Source organism: Alexandromys fortis, unplaced genomic scaffold (assembly GCF_014885135.2).
Source record: "Alexandromys fortis isolate MF-2015 unplaced genomic scaffold, M_Fortis_MF-2015_v1.1 scaffold_9, whole genome shotgun sequence".
NCBI lineage: Eukaryota > Metazoa > Chordata > Mammalia > Rodentia > Cricetidae > Alexandromys > Alexandromys fortis.
In genome coordinates, this window is record NW_026067892.1 from 5,189,076 (window position 1) to 5,206,443 (window position 17,368).

General features: G+C 41.8%; 1 protein-coding gene across 1 annotated transcript in view; it reads right to left on the reverse strand.

Moving 5' to 3' along the window:
* Positions 1-300: 300 nt before the first annotated feature.
* Hsf2bp (heat shock transcription factor 2 binding protein) overlaps positions 301-17,368 on the reverse strand; it is a 65,781-nt gene continuing 48,713 nt past the window's right edge. The window contains exon 8 of the mRNA XM_050141665.1: positions 301-1,205. Coding sequence (XP_049997622.1) covers positions 997-1,205 — 209 coding nt within the window. The 3' untranslated portion in view covers positions 301-996. The remainder of the gene's footprint in view (positions 1,206-17,368) is intronic.

Genomic DNA, 17,368 nt, shown 5'->3' on the forward strand with positions numbered 1-17,368 from the left:
GGACACAGAGATTCACATCTTCCCTTACAGGGGCCAAGCTCAATGTCCTGCAGTAACTTGCCCTGCCTTCAAGGAAGCAACCCAGAGAAATAATGATGTATGCTGACTTAAATGGAATTCTCTCACACACTTCTCTGTCTGTGACAGGTACAGCATGTTTTCTTATGTCCTCTGCCAGTGTCTCAGAACATAAGCTAGTGTGATGGCTGCACAGATACACGGACACACACGGACACACACACACACACCACAGGAGTGCAGAGGCAGGTAGATGACTTAATGGAATTTACTTTTCATCTTTCTTATCTTGAGGTAATTTTCCTATACTTGTTTTAAGTTCACAAAGGGCCAGAACAAAGTAAGGAAAATGTGTTTTGCTATACAAATGACATTGTTAATATACAAAGGACACCAACTTCCCAACTGCAAGATTGTATTTTACAATGTAATAGCTAATATTGACTCAACTTTATTCAAAAATAAAAGAAGCACCAAAACAGAGCTCAATTGTCCAGTGCCATGTGAAATAACAGGCTCATCAGAAGGTTACACAGTGAGCCTGTGTATTAGGGTTATGGTTACTAGAAAAGGAAGATGAACTATTACTGAAATGCTTCTGGGAAACACTGATTACTTGGTCCCATCTTTACAGTGACCCTATTGGTGTGGCAGCCTCTAGGGCAGCAAGAAGCTACTCTGAGAAAGCTCTGGAAGAGTTTCCAGGTATCCAGAGAGGACTTCTAACTGGAGAATACAACCTTTTTTGGTTATTGCTCTAACAAGATTAATCATAACCAAGTATCTAACAAGTGTGACCTCTCGGGATGGAAATGCACGATGCTTATCTTACCCATCATGTCCATCTCAAGTCAGTCAAGGCCTTCAATGGCTAACACATGACACACAGTGCCATCTAGTTGTGAACACAACGGTAAAGGGCCTGGAGAGGGAAAGGGCCATTGGCATTTTCACCAAGCCCCTGTTGGTCAAGTGCATTTAAACACTGCAGTCCAGGGCACGGAGGTCTTCCAGGAGTTCCTGGGCAGCAGTCTGCAGGTGGGAGTTGCGGCTCTTGGACATGGCCAGGATGCGCTGTAGGGGTAAGGAGCTTCGGAGTTCCAAAGCCAACTTGGAGAAGACCTCTGGTTCTAGAACCACAGATTGGATAAGTCGCAAGGCATGAAGGCACACTTCTGCATCTGGATCTGGGGAGAGGAGATGCTGCTGGTTAAAATCAAAGCCTCTTCAGAAAGTCAACCCGAAGGGGGTCTTTCTGAATGACAGGTCTGACAGTTGAGGGAGCTGTGGGCTAGTCCAGAAACAGAAAGCCTAGCTTTCTATGTTCATGACTGAACACAATCACCGCCTTTAATAAGCAACCATCTTCAAATGTCATGACTGTATCATTTAAAACACTAAAGCACAGAGAGATTGCTCAGCAGTTAAGAGCACTTTATTTTTCAGAGGACCTGGTTTCAATTCCCAGAACCCACATGGTTGTTTCAAACCATCCATAACTCCAATTCCAGGGGATCTAATACTTTCCTCTGACCTCCACAGGTACCAGACACATATCTGGTGCACATACATACATACAGACAAACACTCATACACAGGGTCTTTGAGATGGACAATATCACAGTGTCTTTGTTACTATTCTATTGTTGTGAAGAGACACCATGACCAAGACTACTTATAAAAGAAAGCATTTAACTTGCTTACAGTTTCGGAGGTTATTCCAGGACCATCACTGGAGGAAGCTCAATAGGCAGACAGGCATAGTGTTGTTGCAATAGCTGAGAGCTCACATCCTATTCACAAGGCATAGGCTTTAGAAACCTCAAAAAACCACCAATAAAGCTCCTCCAACAGGTCACGCCTGTTGATCCTTCCCAGTCTGTAGTAGGAGCGGCAGGCTGCGTCCCGCCACCCGGCTAGCTTTACACCCGAAATAATTACATGGAAACTGTATTATTTTAAATACTGCCTGGCCTGTTATCTGTAGCCTCTTATTGGCTAACTCTCATATCTTGATTAACCCATTTCTAATAATCTGTGTAGCACCACGAGGTGGTGGCTTACCGAGAAAGATTCAGCCTGTCTGACCTGGCAGCTTGCTCCATTGCGTCTGGTTCACTTCCCTTCTTCCCAGCATTCTGTTCTGTCTACTCCACCCACCTATGTTCTGACCTATCAGGCCAAGCAGTTTCTTTATTAATTAACCAATGAAAGCAACAGATAGACAGATGGCCCTTCTCCATCACCAGTTCACCACCTGGGAATGAATCCAATGTGGGAGAATTCTCATTCAAACAACCGCACACAGGCTACAAGCGCCACACTGTATTCCTTTGCTTTCCATCTGAATGTTGCACAGGAGTAACAGAACCTGGTAGCCCTGTTTATGGTAGAACTTCCTCTGAAAAATACACCAAAACAAAAGCCCAAATCAAAATAATCTTTAACCAGAATAAATTCTAACAGTTTCTCTCTAGTGGATACCCTGTGGGCTGAGGACTGTATCAGGATCTCTGATGAAGTTTGACAGCTGAGAGGTTTTGTTGGCTTAAAAGGACAACCTCACCAAATAAATTTCAGTAAAACACAAATACAAGTTATTAAGGCATGTATTACAAGTTATAAAGGTGTGAGGACAAATGCAAGTTATCAAATCTCTCTCTCATGCTCTCTTTCATAGTCTTAAAAATACTTTTCATTGTGCAAAAACATCTGTCACAGTCATTCTGACATAAATATGCTACTGTTTATACAACGTATATGTCTAAAACTTATGTTTTCATAAACCCAAAGAATTCTTGTGAGTTCCAGGGAGCCAAACTGAAGGATCCACCTTAAACAGTCAGAAACACCCCCCTCAATTTCCTGGTCCTGAATTTTTTTTTTTTAATCTTCCTAAACTTAACTTTGTCCTCTGTTCTGCCAACACCTTGCCAGGTCCAAGAGACACCGGACAGTTCCATACCACAAACCCTGGACAGGAGTAAAGCAACCAGCTACCCCAGGATGTGGCCAGCACACAGCTTTCTCAGGTTCCACCGGGAAGATAACGCCCACAAATAAGCAGGAAGCAGTCTTGAGAATCCGCCGTCCCAATTCTTTTACCCTGTTGTGCCTAACTTCCCACCTTTTTATTATAAGAAAGAGATGGGAATGTTATGAGCTACTGGCCTAGTCTGTCACCTGGGTATCCTGTCCCTTTAAGAGACAAGCCCCGCCCTCTCCCAACCCCTCCCCTTCCACCAAGGGAAGCAGATAGCCTGCCTCCCCCAGCTTATGCTCTCTTTATTTCCTTCTCTTTCCTGCTCATTATTCTCTCTCCACTCTTTACCTATCTCCCTCTCCCTTTTCTCCTTTCCCCTCCGTAACTCACTAAGTAAACTTGCCTCTCTGCAAGATAAATCTGTCTGTCTTTCACCCACCAAGGTGACCCACTGAGGCCTCAGGTCTCCCACTTGTACCACTCGTGGGAGTGGGACTGGTTGCCCCTTGTGGGACTGGCCTTGGGACTGGCCTTCCCCCAGTCCACCCTTGAATCTTTAAAAAAGAATAATATGTGTGCAATGTGGGGCTACCCAGGGGAGCGTGATAACTTCTCAGGGGCTACATCTGAAGAACACTGATATTTCTGCTCCAGAAGTCAACAATTACCCATGGTTCCTCTCTTCTGTACTTCAATGGTTACCTTCAAGATTTTATTTCTATTTATATGTATGTGTGTGCCATGTGTGTGTAGGTGCCCATATAGGCCAGAAAAAGGTGTCAGATCCCCTGGAACAGCAATTAAAGGCTGTTATGAGTCACCTGATATATAAGTAATGGAACTGAACTCAGGCTTTTTGCAAGAGCAGTAAGTATTCTTTTGTTAAGCTATCTAATAGTAACATTAAAAGAAACAGTATGAAGCTAGTGCCCTCTATGGCCTCCACAGACACTACATACACAGACAAGCAAGCACACATATACACAGTAATAAAGATAAATTTTTAGAGTTTTTAGAAATTACATAAGCACAAGAGACAGAGCACACTCTGCATAGGGAAGAAAGTCTCTAGATGCTTTCTAGAGATGAACACAAGAGTCAAAAGAACTGGAGTCTCACCTGTAACAACAGCTATGAGAAGACCAAGGCAGGAAACAAGTCCCAGCCCAGCTTGGGCACAGGATGACACTACTTAGTTCTCTGATACAGCTAACCCCCACCTCCCATCCCTGGAAGATGATCGGGAAGACCTGTTCCATGGCTTCTGCAGCATGTCCTCCTCACTGGTCCTCTTCCATGCACTTGCCTCTGTCCCGGTGTCCTTTTCTTCCCTTTTCTCCTTAGGAGACCGCCTCACCCATGGCAAGTCTTCAAATCCCACATGCTTTCCAGTGATGCTCAACTTTGTTTCTCTAACACTTCTCTCTCTCTGAATTCTGGGTTTCCTATTGACAAAACTTCTAGAAAGCTCACCTTGGGAACCTGATGCCATATCTGCTTGCACAACAGCAAATTCCAATTCACAGTTCTCCATGCTCCTCCCCAGACACCCACAGAGAGAGATGTGGGTACTGACTCTTATTCATCAGAAATCTTGCCTGCTTTTCCTCCCAACACACCCTAAAGCCCACAAGGACCACACCCCAGACAGGGCTCCCTTGCCCACTGAGCTACAAAAGGCCTCCTGAGTTAGCACACAGCTCCTGCATCTTCCTGTGGCAAGAATGACACTTTCTAAATGGAACTCAAAGGACTCCTCTCTGCTTCGCACTGGAGATAAAAGCACAGCCCTATGTATGGCAGAAGCCTTACCCAATCAGCTCGACTGCTTCCCCACAGTTCCCCTCACGTTGTGTGGTGTCCATTCTAAACATTAGGAACACTGGCTTGTCTTTGTTTTCCCCAGTAAGCCTCTGTCCTTTCACACAGTATACCTTTCCCTATTTCAAATGCCCTTCTTCCTCAGTTCAGCTGAGCAGGTTCATCAGTGACATGCACAGCACCTGGAAACTATCCCTCCATCCTCACAACAAAATCGGTGACCTTTTGGTCCATCAGAGGACTGGAGTCCAACCTAACCATCACTGTGAAATCTGGAGTCACTGAGATCTACTTCCCTGGAAAAGAAACAGCTAGAGCCATGGGAACTGGGTTGCATAGGAATCTCACCAGGTTCTCGTGGTGATCTGGCAGCTGTGACAGGGAAAGGAAGGCCCCCTATCTTGCACCATGCCCTGGATACTCTACATAGCAAAGCTGGTCCTCAGGAGAAGATTCCAGGACCTGGTCAACCTGAAGAAAACCCTGAAATATTGGTGACAGCCACAGCCCAGAGGCACACGCCACTACGACTGAGATTTTGTCTTTTGAACATTTCTGTTCCTCTCCCACACTATACTTCACACCAACAACAACTACAAGTTACAGTAATATAGGGTATACAGCCGAGAGAACTGCCAGGCACAGATCCCATTTCAGGGAGAAGTCCCAGGAAACCAGAAAGGCAATGGAAGAAGAAACAAGAGCACCAACATCAGGCCCAGCCTAAATCCCAGCTAGATTAATAGAAAATCTCAATGTAAAGGCCTTTTTCCCTCAGTTCCTGTTACACAATAAAACATGCTACCCACAAAAGCTGTCAAAATCAAAACAGTACTGTATTGAGCTGTCAAGCTCAAACCAAATTAATCATTAATGCTTGGATGGTATAAAGGTGGCCTCACAATTGAGGGGGGGTCTCACGATGGCATGCCTGATGGCAAGAGCCATTCACAACACACTGCTGGGACCAGTTTTGCACTGAGGACACTGTAGCCTTGCCCAGAAGGTACTTCTTCAAGGACAGCCTGCCACCTTGGACTGTCGTCACTGTATTGATCCTTGTAGCCAGGGAGTATTGTTTCACAAGATCTTATGCAATCTTCACTTTATTTTTGAAAACTTCCCTTGCCTCAGCCCTTTATCATGCCATAGTTTATTAGGACACACCTGTTCCCATTGCATTCCTCAGCTGGTCTCAAATAAATGTCAGTATTCAGGAGCATCGCCCTGTTGATTATTAACCAGATTTTAACTAAAACTTTACATGGCATAAGAAGAAAAAGAAGGCGCTCAGCCATTAAGAGCACTCACTGCTCTTGCAGAGGACCTGGGTCCAGTTCCCATCAACCATATGGCAGCTCACAACCATATACAGTTTCAGTTCCAGAGACTCAGATGCCCTTTTCTGTGTGCAGGGGGTGCACAGACATCCATATAGGCAAAATCCCATAAGATAAAATAAAACAAATTATAACAAATAACATAAATCTTTGAAAAGAAGAGGTGTGAGGAGTGACTGAGCATCAGATACAGATGTAGACACAACACAGGGAATTTACACAGATGACTAATATGCTCAGGGCAGCTCCAGCTGCCACAGCAACACCACAGAGAAGAGAATAAACAAAAGAAAGTTGTTCATCACAGTCCTGGAGGCTGAAGTCAGAGTGTCTGGTGCCAGCAGCTGGCTCCTCCTTAGGCCTCTCCTTAGTATGCAGTCAGCATCTTTTCCCTGTGTCCTCATAAGGCAGGCAAGCCCTCTGTTTTGTTTGTGTCTGTTCTCTTATGGGGACCGCAGTCAGACTGGACAGAGGACTATCATAGTGAACTAATTAACTTAATTACCTCTGAAAGACCCTGCCTCCAAGTACGTGTGACCTTCTCCAATCAGGGCTTCAGCTTATAAACTTTGTAGGACATAATTCAGACCTTGAAAGCTTCTAATAGAAAAAGTTGAGAGCCAGGTGTGGTGGTCCACACTTTTAATCCCAGCACTTGGGTGGTAGAGGCAGGCAGATCTCTGAGTTTGAGGTCAGCCTGGCCTATAGAGTGAGTTCCAGGACAGCCAGGACTGTTACACCAGATGAAACCCTGTCTCAAGAAACAAAACATAACAAAATGAAAGTAGATGGACTTAAACGGAGATGGAAACTCTGAGAATGTATCAAATATCATATCACTTTACTCACTCACCAGTCAATCAGTCTTCATTCCCTAAAGCTTATATGACTTTTCTCTGTGACACTTTGTTTTCTAGCAGAAACAAACTGAAGAAAGATTGCTTTTGACTTGCAGTTTTGGAAAGTCTAGCCCATGGTTGCACGCTTGGTGTGCTTGGGCAGAGCATCATGTTGATGGAAACAAATGGTAGAATGGCTTTTTTACCTCGTGGTGGACAGGGAGCAGAGAGAGGGGAAGAAGCCAAGGACAAGACACTCCCAAGAAACCTTTGTGACCTACTTCTACCAGCTAGGCCTCTCCACCAAAATTCCCAGACCCTCTCAAAACAGCACCAGCAGCCGGAGACCATGAGACATTCATATTCAGTGCACACCACTTCTACTACATAGGCTCCTCTCTCTTTTCCCACCAGATGAAAGCTTCATGAGAGCAGGCCTTAGGCTGTCTTGCCAGTACTTAGGGTATCCATGGCATGTGGAATAGTCAGAGTAAAGCTCATTTACTCTCTAAGTAATGAGACTTGTTTCTGTGGATAAGGCTACTGCAACAGAAATATAAAGAAATTACAGGATGAACAAAATAACTAGGTGTTGGGTCCAAAGCAGGCCCTCAAATAGCAGTGCTGCTGACAATGTCCTGAAAGAAAGTCTGGGTTCAGCTCAGGCTGGACTCTGACCAGGTAAACAGAAGGATTGTTATCAGGTAAACAAAAGCCTAAACTCAGCATTCCTCAGAAACCTTGTAAAGTGGGTTTCTGTTTGTCAGGAAAAGCCATCACTTCCCTTATCCTTATCCGCCCCTTCTAGCCAACTGCCTCTGGCAGGGGCATCTAGTTCCTGATTAGCTCAAACAAGTCTGCAACAGATTAAAGTCCCCAAGCTAGTTCCCAGGCTGTTCTGACCCACAACACACCTCCCTTTACTCTAACTCCCAAGCTGTTCTGGTTCACAAGCCTCCCTGACTGCTACCTGTACCCTTAAAACTGTCAAGGTTTCTTCCACTTTTTGCTGTTCTCCCCTGATCTTGCTATATAGCTCTAGTGGTTTGGCTCCCCAATAAGCTTTTCTTTCTGCCTATGAAATGGTCTAGATTTTGGTTTTACAGCATCCTCGCTTACACTAGGCATTCGAGAGTGTGTGGACCCAACAAAAGATAAAACAGACCACTTACGTAGTGTGGCAAATGCAGCCAAGGGTGCAGCCAACAGGAATGACCTCATGATAGCACCATAAGGGCTCAGTCACTGTGACAATATTTGAGGGGAGACAGATCATGGAGGGAAAATATCATAAACCATGTAGACAAAAGAGTAATACAGAGCTCAGTTCCAGTCACAAAAACCTAGGGCTTATAGCCAGGTAAGGCATGCGAATAAGAAAGGATTGCCACCTGTCTGCACACAGAGAGGACACTGAAGATACGATTATTTCACAAGGGTCTAAACAGGCCTTGCCTCTCTCCCAGAATTCATGCAAGAGTTTAAACACCAGTCAGAAGTTAATGGGGTTAAAGTGTAGATAATCTATCGATAGCGTTTAAAGGTAAGGTCTTTGGGAAGTGATTCAATCATTAGGATAGAGTGACTGAAGAAGAGCTAGAGACAGATATAGACCTGAGTGTCTCCACCACAGCGTGGTTTAGCTCAGGGTCCCTCCATCACTAGAACCTGTACAGAGCTATTAGGATGTTGAACCTCAAACCCATGAACCAAAATAAGCCTGCTTCGGATATGCACGTATAGCAGACAAATACAATGCTTTTAAAGCAGCCACCATAAAGGTTCCTCAGTGAGCAAAGGGGTTAAGTTTTAAAATCATCTCAGCAAATAAACAGAAGGTATACAGAGTAACAAATGGAAAAGCTGAAACTGAAAATACAATTATTGAGGTGTTAGTGGAGAGAGAATGAAAGGGACAGAAAATAAAAGCAGTGAGGGCCAGAGAGATGAGTCAGTGTATAAAAGAACTAGACTGACAATCCAAGTTTGATCCCCAGAACCCACATAAAAAAGCTGGAGGTGGTAGTGCACACACACATAGAAAAAAATGAAAAAGATCAGTACAAAGGGGACAACAAAAGTGGAAATGAGCCAATGTGAGTTAGCAAAAGAAAGGTGGTATTAAAACATGAAGGGAACTGGTGAGTCAATGTTCACGTCACTGTAGTCTAAGAGAAAAACTAGAAAGGCTGCAAACAGCTGAGAAACACTGACAGAATGTGAACCTGATCAGGCAGAAGACAGGCTGCCAGAGAGCCTAACGGAACACAGTATGATAGCATATCCAAACCCCGGGCGGCTATGCTGAATACAGCAAGAGAAATGACCCCTCCCTAAACAATGGCAACTGGCTTCTCAGAGGAAGTGATGCTGTACTTCCCACGCATTGAACAAAAGAGAACTGTCAGCTCTAGAAAACTGTCTCCAGGGGAACAGCATTTTAATACGAAGAAGAGCTCTAGTCATACTCAGGTGAGGCAAAACTGGGTTCACTGCCTGAAGCCCCACTCTAAAAGAACGACTAGATGACACAAACGCACATGCAGGCAGGCTTGCTCCAACAGCACGGCTCACAGCACATGACCCACATGCCCATCAAACAGCGAATGAATGAATATGGACATCCATACTGTAGACATTCTGTAGCCATAAAAAGGAAGAAAGCACTGACCCGGATCATAACATGGATAAATGTTGAAAATGTGAGTGGAAGGACATGAGGGAAAAGGTAGAATGCTCCGATGAGGGCACACAAAACAGGCAGTAAATCCCACCAGAGCTAACTTCCTGGTTCCTTAACCATCCTGCCACTGTGTCACTCACTAACACTCGTATGACTGCCAATCTAGATTGTCAGTTTGACTACATCTGGAATCAACTAAAACTCAAATTTCAAGAGCATTACTGTGAGGGATTTTCTTGATCAAATTGTTTAAAGTGGGATTGGCAGCCCACATAAAAGGACACAGAAGAATAAGAAGCTTTTGCTTTTGTCTACTTGTCCCCATTCTTAATGGCAAATTCATCTAGCTTGTTGTTGCATCTGGTATTAAATTCAACTTCTTGCTGGGGTAGTAGTGATGCACACCTTTAATCCCATCAATTGGGAGGCAGAGGCAGGCAGATCTTTGAATTTGAGGCCAGACATCTACAGAGTGAGTTCTAGGACAGCCAGGGCTACACAGAGAAACCCTGCCTCAATATAAACAAACAAACCAATCAATCCAACTTCTTTAGTAGTCCAGTGCAGACCAAAAATGAGCATCTGTCCAGATATTCTTCCACATCCAGCAAGATTGGGATGGTAGAGACATATAGTCTCTTAGACTGAACAACTTCCAGATTCTTGGCCTTCCTCTCCATCATAAAGCACCCCATTGTTGGACTATCCAGACCATAGTTTAGTCACACTCACTCTCACTCTCTCCTCTCCTCTTCTCTCCTCCTCTCCTCTTTTCTTCTCTCTCTCTCCCTCCCTCTCTTCTCTCTCTCTCTCTCTCTCTCTCTCTCACACACACACACACACACACACGCAGACTAACCATTCATTCACTCTATCAGTTCTGCTACTCTAGAAAGCCCTGACTAAAAAAACTTCTATAAATCTGAGCAATGAAACAGGAATGAAGTAGTGAATGGAAGGAATCTTAGACAAGAGAAAAATAAGCTGTGCTGTGACGAAAAGGGAAAGGCCAGCAAAGCTTTATTGGGGCTGGTGAGAGTTGCTGTCCATGGACAAGGTTTAGTGGTGTGTACAGTGTAGACTTTAGCAGCTAAGAACAGTCTTCTCGTGTGGTCTCAATGAAGCAAGACTAGAGGTACAGATAATGACCAAGTTCTGACACTCAATTCCATCACCATCAAGTTCCCTCATCTCCCTTCCTTTAGTCAACCTGTAAGCAACTGAAGTTCTCATCTGATTTGAGGGTGACTTTTTATCTACTCTTGAAAATTGTGTAAATGAAGCCATACTATGTTAATTGGTTTCTATAGTTATGAACATAATTGCAGGAAAAAATAATTTAAAGAGAAGCATCGGGGGCTGGAGAGATGGCTCAGAGGTTAAGAGCATTGCCTGCTCTTCCAAAGGTCCTGAGTTCAATTCACAGCAACTACATGGTGGCTCACAACCATCTGTAATGGGGTCTGGTACCCTCTTCTGGCCTGCAGGCATACACACAAACAAAATATTGTATACATAATAAATAAATATTTTAAAAAAGAGAAGCATCATTGTGGCTTGGGAGGTCCTTCTATGTGTTGCTTTTATTGGTTAATGAATAAAGGAACTTGCCTGGCTCTTGATTAAGGTACTGTGTTTGTGCAACTCATTTAAAAATGTAATGTATAATTAAGAAATATAGATAAATAGAGAGCCATCTATAATAGTCAAGCTTGTAGTCATGTTAGATTTTCTAGATGTAAAGAGATGTATTTCAGATAGGTGGGTACTCTTCAAACCTTTCAAACACTACATAATATGGTATTTAAAATATTTTAATAACTTAGGACTTTTCATGACAATGAGACATGTCTGCTCCTGGCAGCACCAATTACTTTGAAAAAAAGATAGGTATTGAAGAGGCTCCTTATGGAGTTTGCTAGCCATTTGGGCAAGAAACTGCTCTTGTCTAGACTGCTTAACTGAACACACAGGACCCACAGAGAAATGACTGCTGAACCTGCCTAAACATGAGATGGTCCTTCGGGATTCCTGCTTCATGAAAGAGTCTGCTAGAAATTCTGGAGGACACAGAAGAAAGTGACTGACAAATTGCCAATATAGGTGGAACTGTCTTTGAAATTTCCTGCTTCAGGAAAATGTCTACTGGGACTGAAGGCTGAAGATGGATGCCCCAACGATACAGAAGAACTTTGGGTGACTGCCCAGGCAGTGTGACATGTCTCAGGCAAATGGATGGATCTAGAAAACATCATATTGAGTGTGGTAACCCAGACCCAGAAAGACAATTATCATATGTACTCAATCACAGGTGGTTTTTAAACATAAAGCAAAAAAAAAAAACCTATAAATCACAATTCCAGAGAACCTAGACAACAAAGAGGACCCTAAGAGACACATACATGGATCTAATCTACATGGGAATTAGAAAAAGATAAGATCTCCTGAGTAAATTGGGAACATGGGGACCTTAGGAGAGGGTTGAAGGGGAGGGGAAAGGCAAAGAGGGGAGCAGAAAAAAATGTAAAGCTCAATAAAAAAATAAGAAAAAATAAATTAAAAAAAGGACTGGGGAGGATTTCTATTAATACTGTCTATATCACTCCAGGCATGTATTCCTTTATCCTTCTATAGGAATGTTTACATATACATGTTTGTAGCTGCTCTCTTCCCAAAAGCAGAGAAATGAAATCAGCTACGTCTAACAACTGCTGAATAGATAATGAAAATATGGTACATATGAGGCCAGCAAGATGGCTCAGTGAGTAAAGACACTTCCCTTGAAGCCTGAAGACCTGAGTGTGATCCCTGTGACCCACATAATAAAAGGAAAGAAACAACTTACATAAATTGTCCTGTGACCTCCTCATATGTATCATGTCCATGTGCGTTAATAAATAAAAAAACAACTATGTGTATTAATAAATAAATGCAATAAAAGCTTTTTGTTGTTTTTTGAGACAGGGTTTCACTATAGCTTTGGAGCCTGTCCTGGAACTAGCTCTTGTAGACCAGGCTAGCCTCAAACTCACAGACATCCACGTGCCTCTGCCTCCCAAGTACTGGGATTAAAGACGTCTGCCACCACTGTCCGGCACAATAAAAACTTTTGAAGAAAAACAGAGATAAAAATGTGGTATACATATACAATGAAATTATCAATCAAGAAAAATAAAATTTTCAGGAAAGTGCTTGTGGGTAACAATTTGTATTTAAGCCATAACAAAAACCTTACCCTGTCTCAGCTGAGAACTGATGAGAGAAGAAACCTTATTGAGGATGCTAGGAGGCCTCAGGCTCTGTCTCCAGCCTTCTCCTATCTTCTCTATCACGTGATCTCTTGTCTAGATATAAGTCCTGTCTGTATAACAGTAATTCCCAAGGTTGTATCTTCTGGAAGACCAGCGCCTTCCTGCCTTTCTTTTATAAATTCAACTGTGGATTCTGCCCTCCTGAAAACAGCTAGTGGTTATCTTGGACTTAAATGAACCAACCTGAACTGGTTCTTTCCTGTTCCTTACAATAGCAGTATCAGTGAAAACCCAGGTACCTGCCAAATGAACTCCCTTCGTTCTTCAGGACCACTACCACTACCCTGGTTCTAGGCTACACTGGCCCTCTCACATTACAAGGTCCCTGTGACTCTTCTTAGCTTCCTTGCAGGAGTAAGAACCAGATCTGGTAAAGGCCTCTTCAGAGTATGCCTGAGTCTTCACGGGCAAGTTAGCCCATCAGTCCCTCTGGACACCACTCCTGACACTACCCTCTGTAACTACATAGACCTACAGTGACTCCTAAAATGCACACTGCTGCTCACCTCTCCAATGGTCCACACACCATCCTATTTCTCAGCTCATAAATCTCTGCACAGTTTGTTCTTTGCTCCAATCAAACACTAAGAGGAGTAGCTTCACACGTCATTCTCTAGCCCACTTCCATTTCATCTTGTTACTGCATCATAAACATCTTCTGCTTGTTTACTGTCAAGCATCCCTACCTGGATATGAGATGTTGAAGGAAAAGCTCAGCTTTGCTCATGTAGAATACTGCAGGAATAGGTGAAGCTTGCCTCTCTGAGGGCCACCCTGCAGCCACCCAAAACTTATATTTCTGGGGAAGATATTATAGACAAAGGTCACCAGCTATTCAGGCTGCACAAGAACACAAAGCAATTGACAAACCTTCAGAGGTACTAACGACCATGCCTTTAAAATGGGTTTAAACCAATATGGGTTAAACAGTGGCCTCAAACAGAAGAAAAGATGCAGTCTTTAAAACAGCTAGTACAGGAGCAACTAGATGCTCACTATACTGAAGAATCTACCAGCCCTTGGAATTAATTCTCCTGTATTTAAAAAATCTGGAAAATGGAGAATGATGACAGATCTTATAGCTATTAGCAAGGTTATTCAATCTATGGGCCCTCTACAGTTTAAAATTCCTCTGCCTTCTCTGTTACCAAAAGGATGGCCTCTCACAGTTATTGATTTAAAGGACTGTTTCTTCACTATACCTTTACAAGAAAAAGTTAAGAGAAAAATTTGCTTTCACAGTGCCTACTTATAATAATTCTCAGACTAGTAGGAGATATCAATGGACCATCCTCCCACAGGGAATGCTCAATAGCCCCACCCTGTGCTAATACTTTGTCAGTCAGCCACTGGAAATAATACATAAGCAATTTTCTAAGTCTATAATCTACCATTACATGGATGACATCTTGTTATCTGATTCAAATGCAGATACTTTAGAAGAAATGTTTAAAGAAGTAAAGAAAGATTTGCCAAAATGGGGATTACAAATTGCTCCTAAAAAGATTCAAAGAGGAAATCCTATTAATTACTTAGGTTACAGAATAGGTTTACAGAAAATTAGGAGACTTTCAAAGATTGTTTGAAGACATTTCCCATCTACAACCGGCTGTTGGGATAACACCTGATCTAATAGTGCATTTAAACAAAACCTTAGATGGTGACAAAGACTTAAAAAGTCTTAGAGAATAGTTGAAGCAAAAAAAGTAATTGACAGTTGTTGAGGAGAAATTACAGGAGACACATGTGAATAGGATGAATCCAAATCTTAATTGTATTCTAGTCATATTGCCTTCCAGAATTTCTCCCATATAAATTTTAATGCAGAGTGACAATATTATCTTAGAATAGATCTTTTTACCACATAAACCAAGTAAAAAAAATTAAAAACTTATATGGACAAAGTCTCTAAATTAATTAATTATAAAAGGTAGATTGAGACTTCATCAATTAACAAATACAGACCCAACAGACACTATAGTGTCTTTTACTACTGATAAAATTAAAAAAGTTATGGAAGACAATAAACCCTGGCAAAGAGATTGTGCTAATTTTTTGGGAGAAATTAACAGCAATTATCCCAAAAGTGATAGACTTAAGCTTATAAAGAGAACTTCTTGGATTCTTCCATGAATTGTACATGATGGCCGCACATTTTATACCAATGCAAATAAAACAGGAAATGCAGGTTACAAGTCAGAAGAATTAAGTAAGGTGGAACAAAGTCCTTATAATCCTGTCCAGAAGGCAGAACTATATGCTATTCTTATGGTACTAAGGGATTTTAAAGAACCTCTCAATATAGTTGTTGATCCACAATATGCAGAAAGAGTTGTCTTGCGTATGGAAACTGCTAAATTTATATCAGATGATACAGAATTGACTTTATTATACATTCAAGTGCAACACATAATCAGGAATAGGCTTTGTCCTATACACATAACACACATCTGATCCCATATGGGTCTGCCAGGTCCTCTAGCACAAGGTAATGCAGAAATTGATCAATTATTGATTGGAAGTGTGTTGCAGTCCTCAAAATTCCACAAAAACAACATGTCAATAGCAAAAGTTTAAAGAAAGTTTCCTATTACATGGCAACAAGTTAAAAAGATTATAAAGAGATGTCCTACTTGCTCTTTCTATAACCAAACACTGTTGCCTGCAGGGAGTAACCCAAAGGGTACTCAAAGGAATGAGATCTGGCAGATGGATGTGTTCCACTTTACAAAATTTGAAAAATTAAAATATGTGCACCACACTATAGACACATACTCAGGTTTTCAATGAGCCTTGAGCTCAGAAAAGGCTGACTCAATAATCACACATTTATTAGAAGTTATGGCCATCATGGGCATTCCTGCACAAATAAAAACAGACAATGTTCCAGTATATGTATCTAAGGAAATGAAATTTTTTTTTGCTTACTATAATATAAAGCATATTATAGGTATACCAAATAATCCTACAGGTCAGGCAGTTATAAAAAGATCAAATCAAACTATAAGGGATATGCTAAACAAACAGAAAAGGATAGAAAATACCCCCAGAAATATAATGCATAATGCTTTATTAACCTTGAATTTTCTTAACACTAATGAGAAAGGAACAATGGCAATGTTGCACAATGAAAAAAAAAACTTCTAAATTGCATCAACCAGTGTATTTTAAGGTGTGCTGCCCTCAAAATAAAAACCAAGAGATGTGGTACATTAGGGAAGGGGTTTTGTTCTTGTTTCCACAGGAGAAGAAAAACTATGGATACCCATCAAAATTAATAAACATTCACTTTAAAAAAGAGAAACCTCTTGAGAAAGAGAAATGACAGCTCATCCACAATGATGACAACCATACAGGTGGTAAGGAAACCATATAGGGTTGGGGCAGGGATCCGCTCTTGTCTTTACAGGGAAATTCACATCTTCGAAAAATAACTTTCCAGTAAGGATCATCAAGAACAAGGAATATAACTTATGAGGACAGATAATCAAAACATATACATTTAAATATATATTTATGAATATACAGAGCTGGTTTTGGAGTTGGAGAATGACTCTGTTCTTCTCTAAATCCAAGTTTGTTGTTAAAGGAATATTAAGAGTTTCTGTCTCATGTCAGGAGCCATCTGGTAAGAGATAGAAAGAAGACTTTCGGAAAAATTTTACTTTCTCCAAGCCTATTTTGTCTATATCATATTCTTCACTAAATGTATAAATAATGTTTAAGTTTTCCGTGATGAACAATAGAGTTTCCTACAGATCCTTTTCCTGCAGTAATCTTTGAAGCTTCCAGAAAGAAGATAGGACCCCAAAGCAACAACTCCACCTGTTTGAGAAGACATCATGATGCTGATAGAGCTACTATAAGACTGTTTTTTTGGGTACCAGCTGCTAAAATGGTGAACCTTCTCATGACGTTCTGGCCAGAACTTCAAATAAAAACTTTGGGAAAAACCCTATCAACTGCTCAGAAATCATTTGCAAGTATATTAGACAGTAATCTTGAAACTTAACCATCACTTTACTTTTGCAGGATCCCATAAAGAGATCATCACCCCCATGACAACAGGAAGCAATTTTAGAGAATGATGTCTCCTCTTTGTGGAGGAGGTCCTTCTGTCTTTGTGTTGCTTTCATTGGTTAATAAAGACACTGCTTTGGGCCCCTGATAGGGCATAACTTAGGTAGGATGAGAAAACAGAACTGAATGCTGGGAGGAAGGATGGGGAGGAAGAAGTGATGAATCCTCCACCTTAGACAGATGCTGGTTAGAATCTCTCCCAGTAAGCCACTGCCACGTGGTGATATACAGATCAATAGATATGGGTTAACTCAAGATGTGAGAGTTGGCCAGTAAGAGGCTAAAGCTAATGG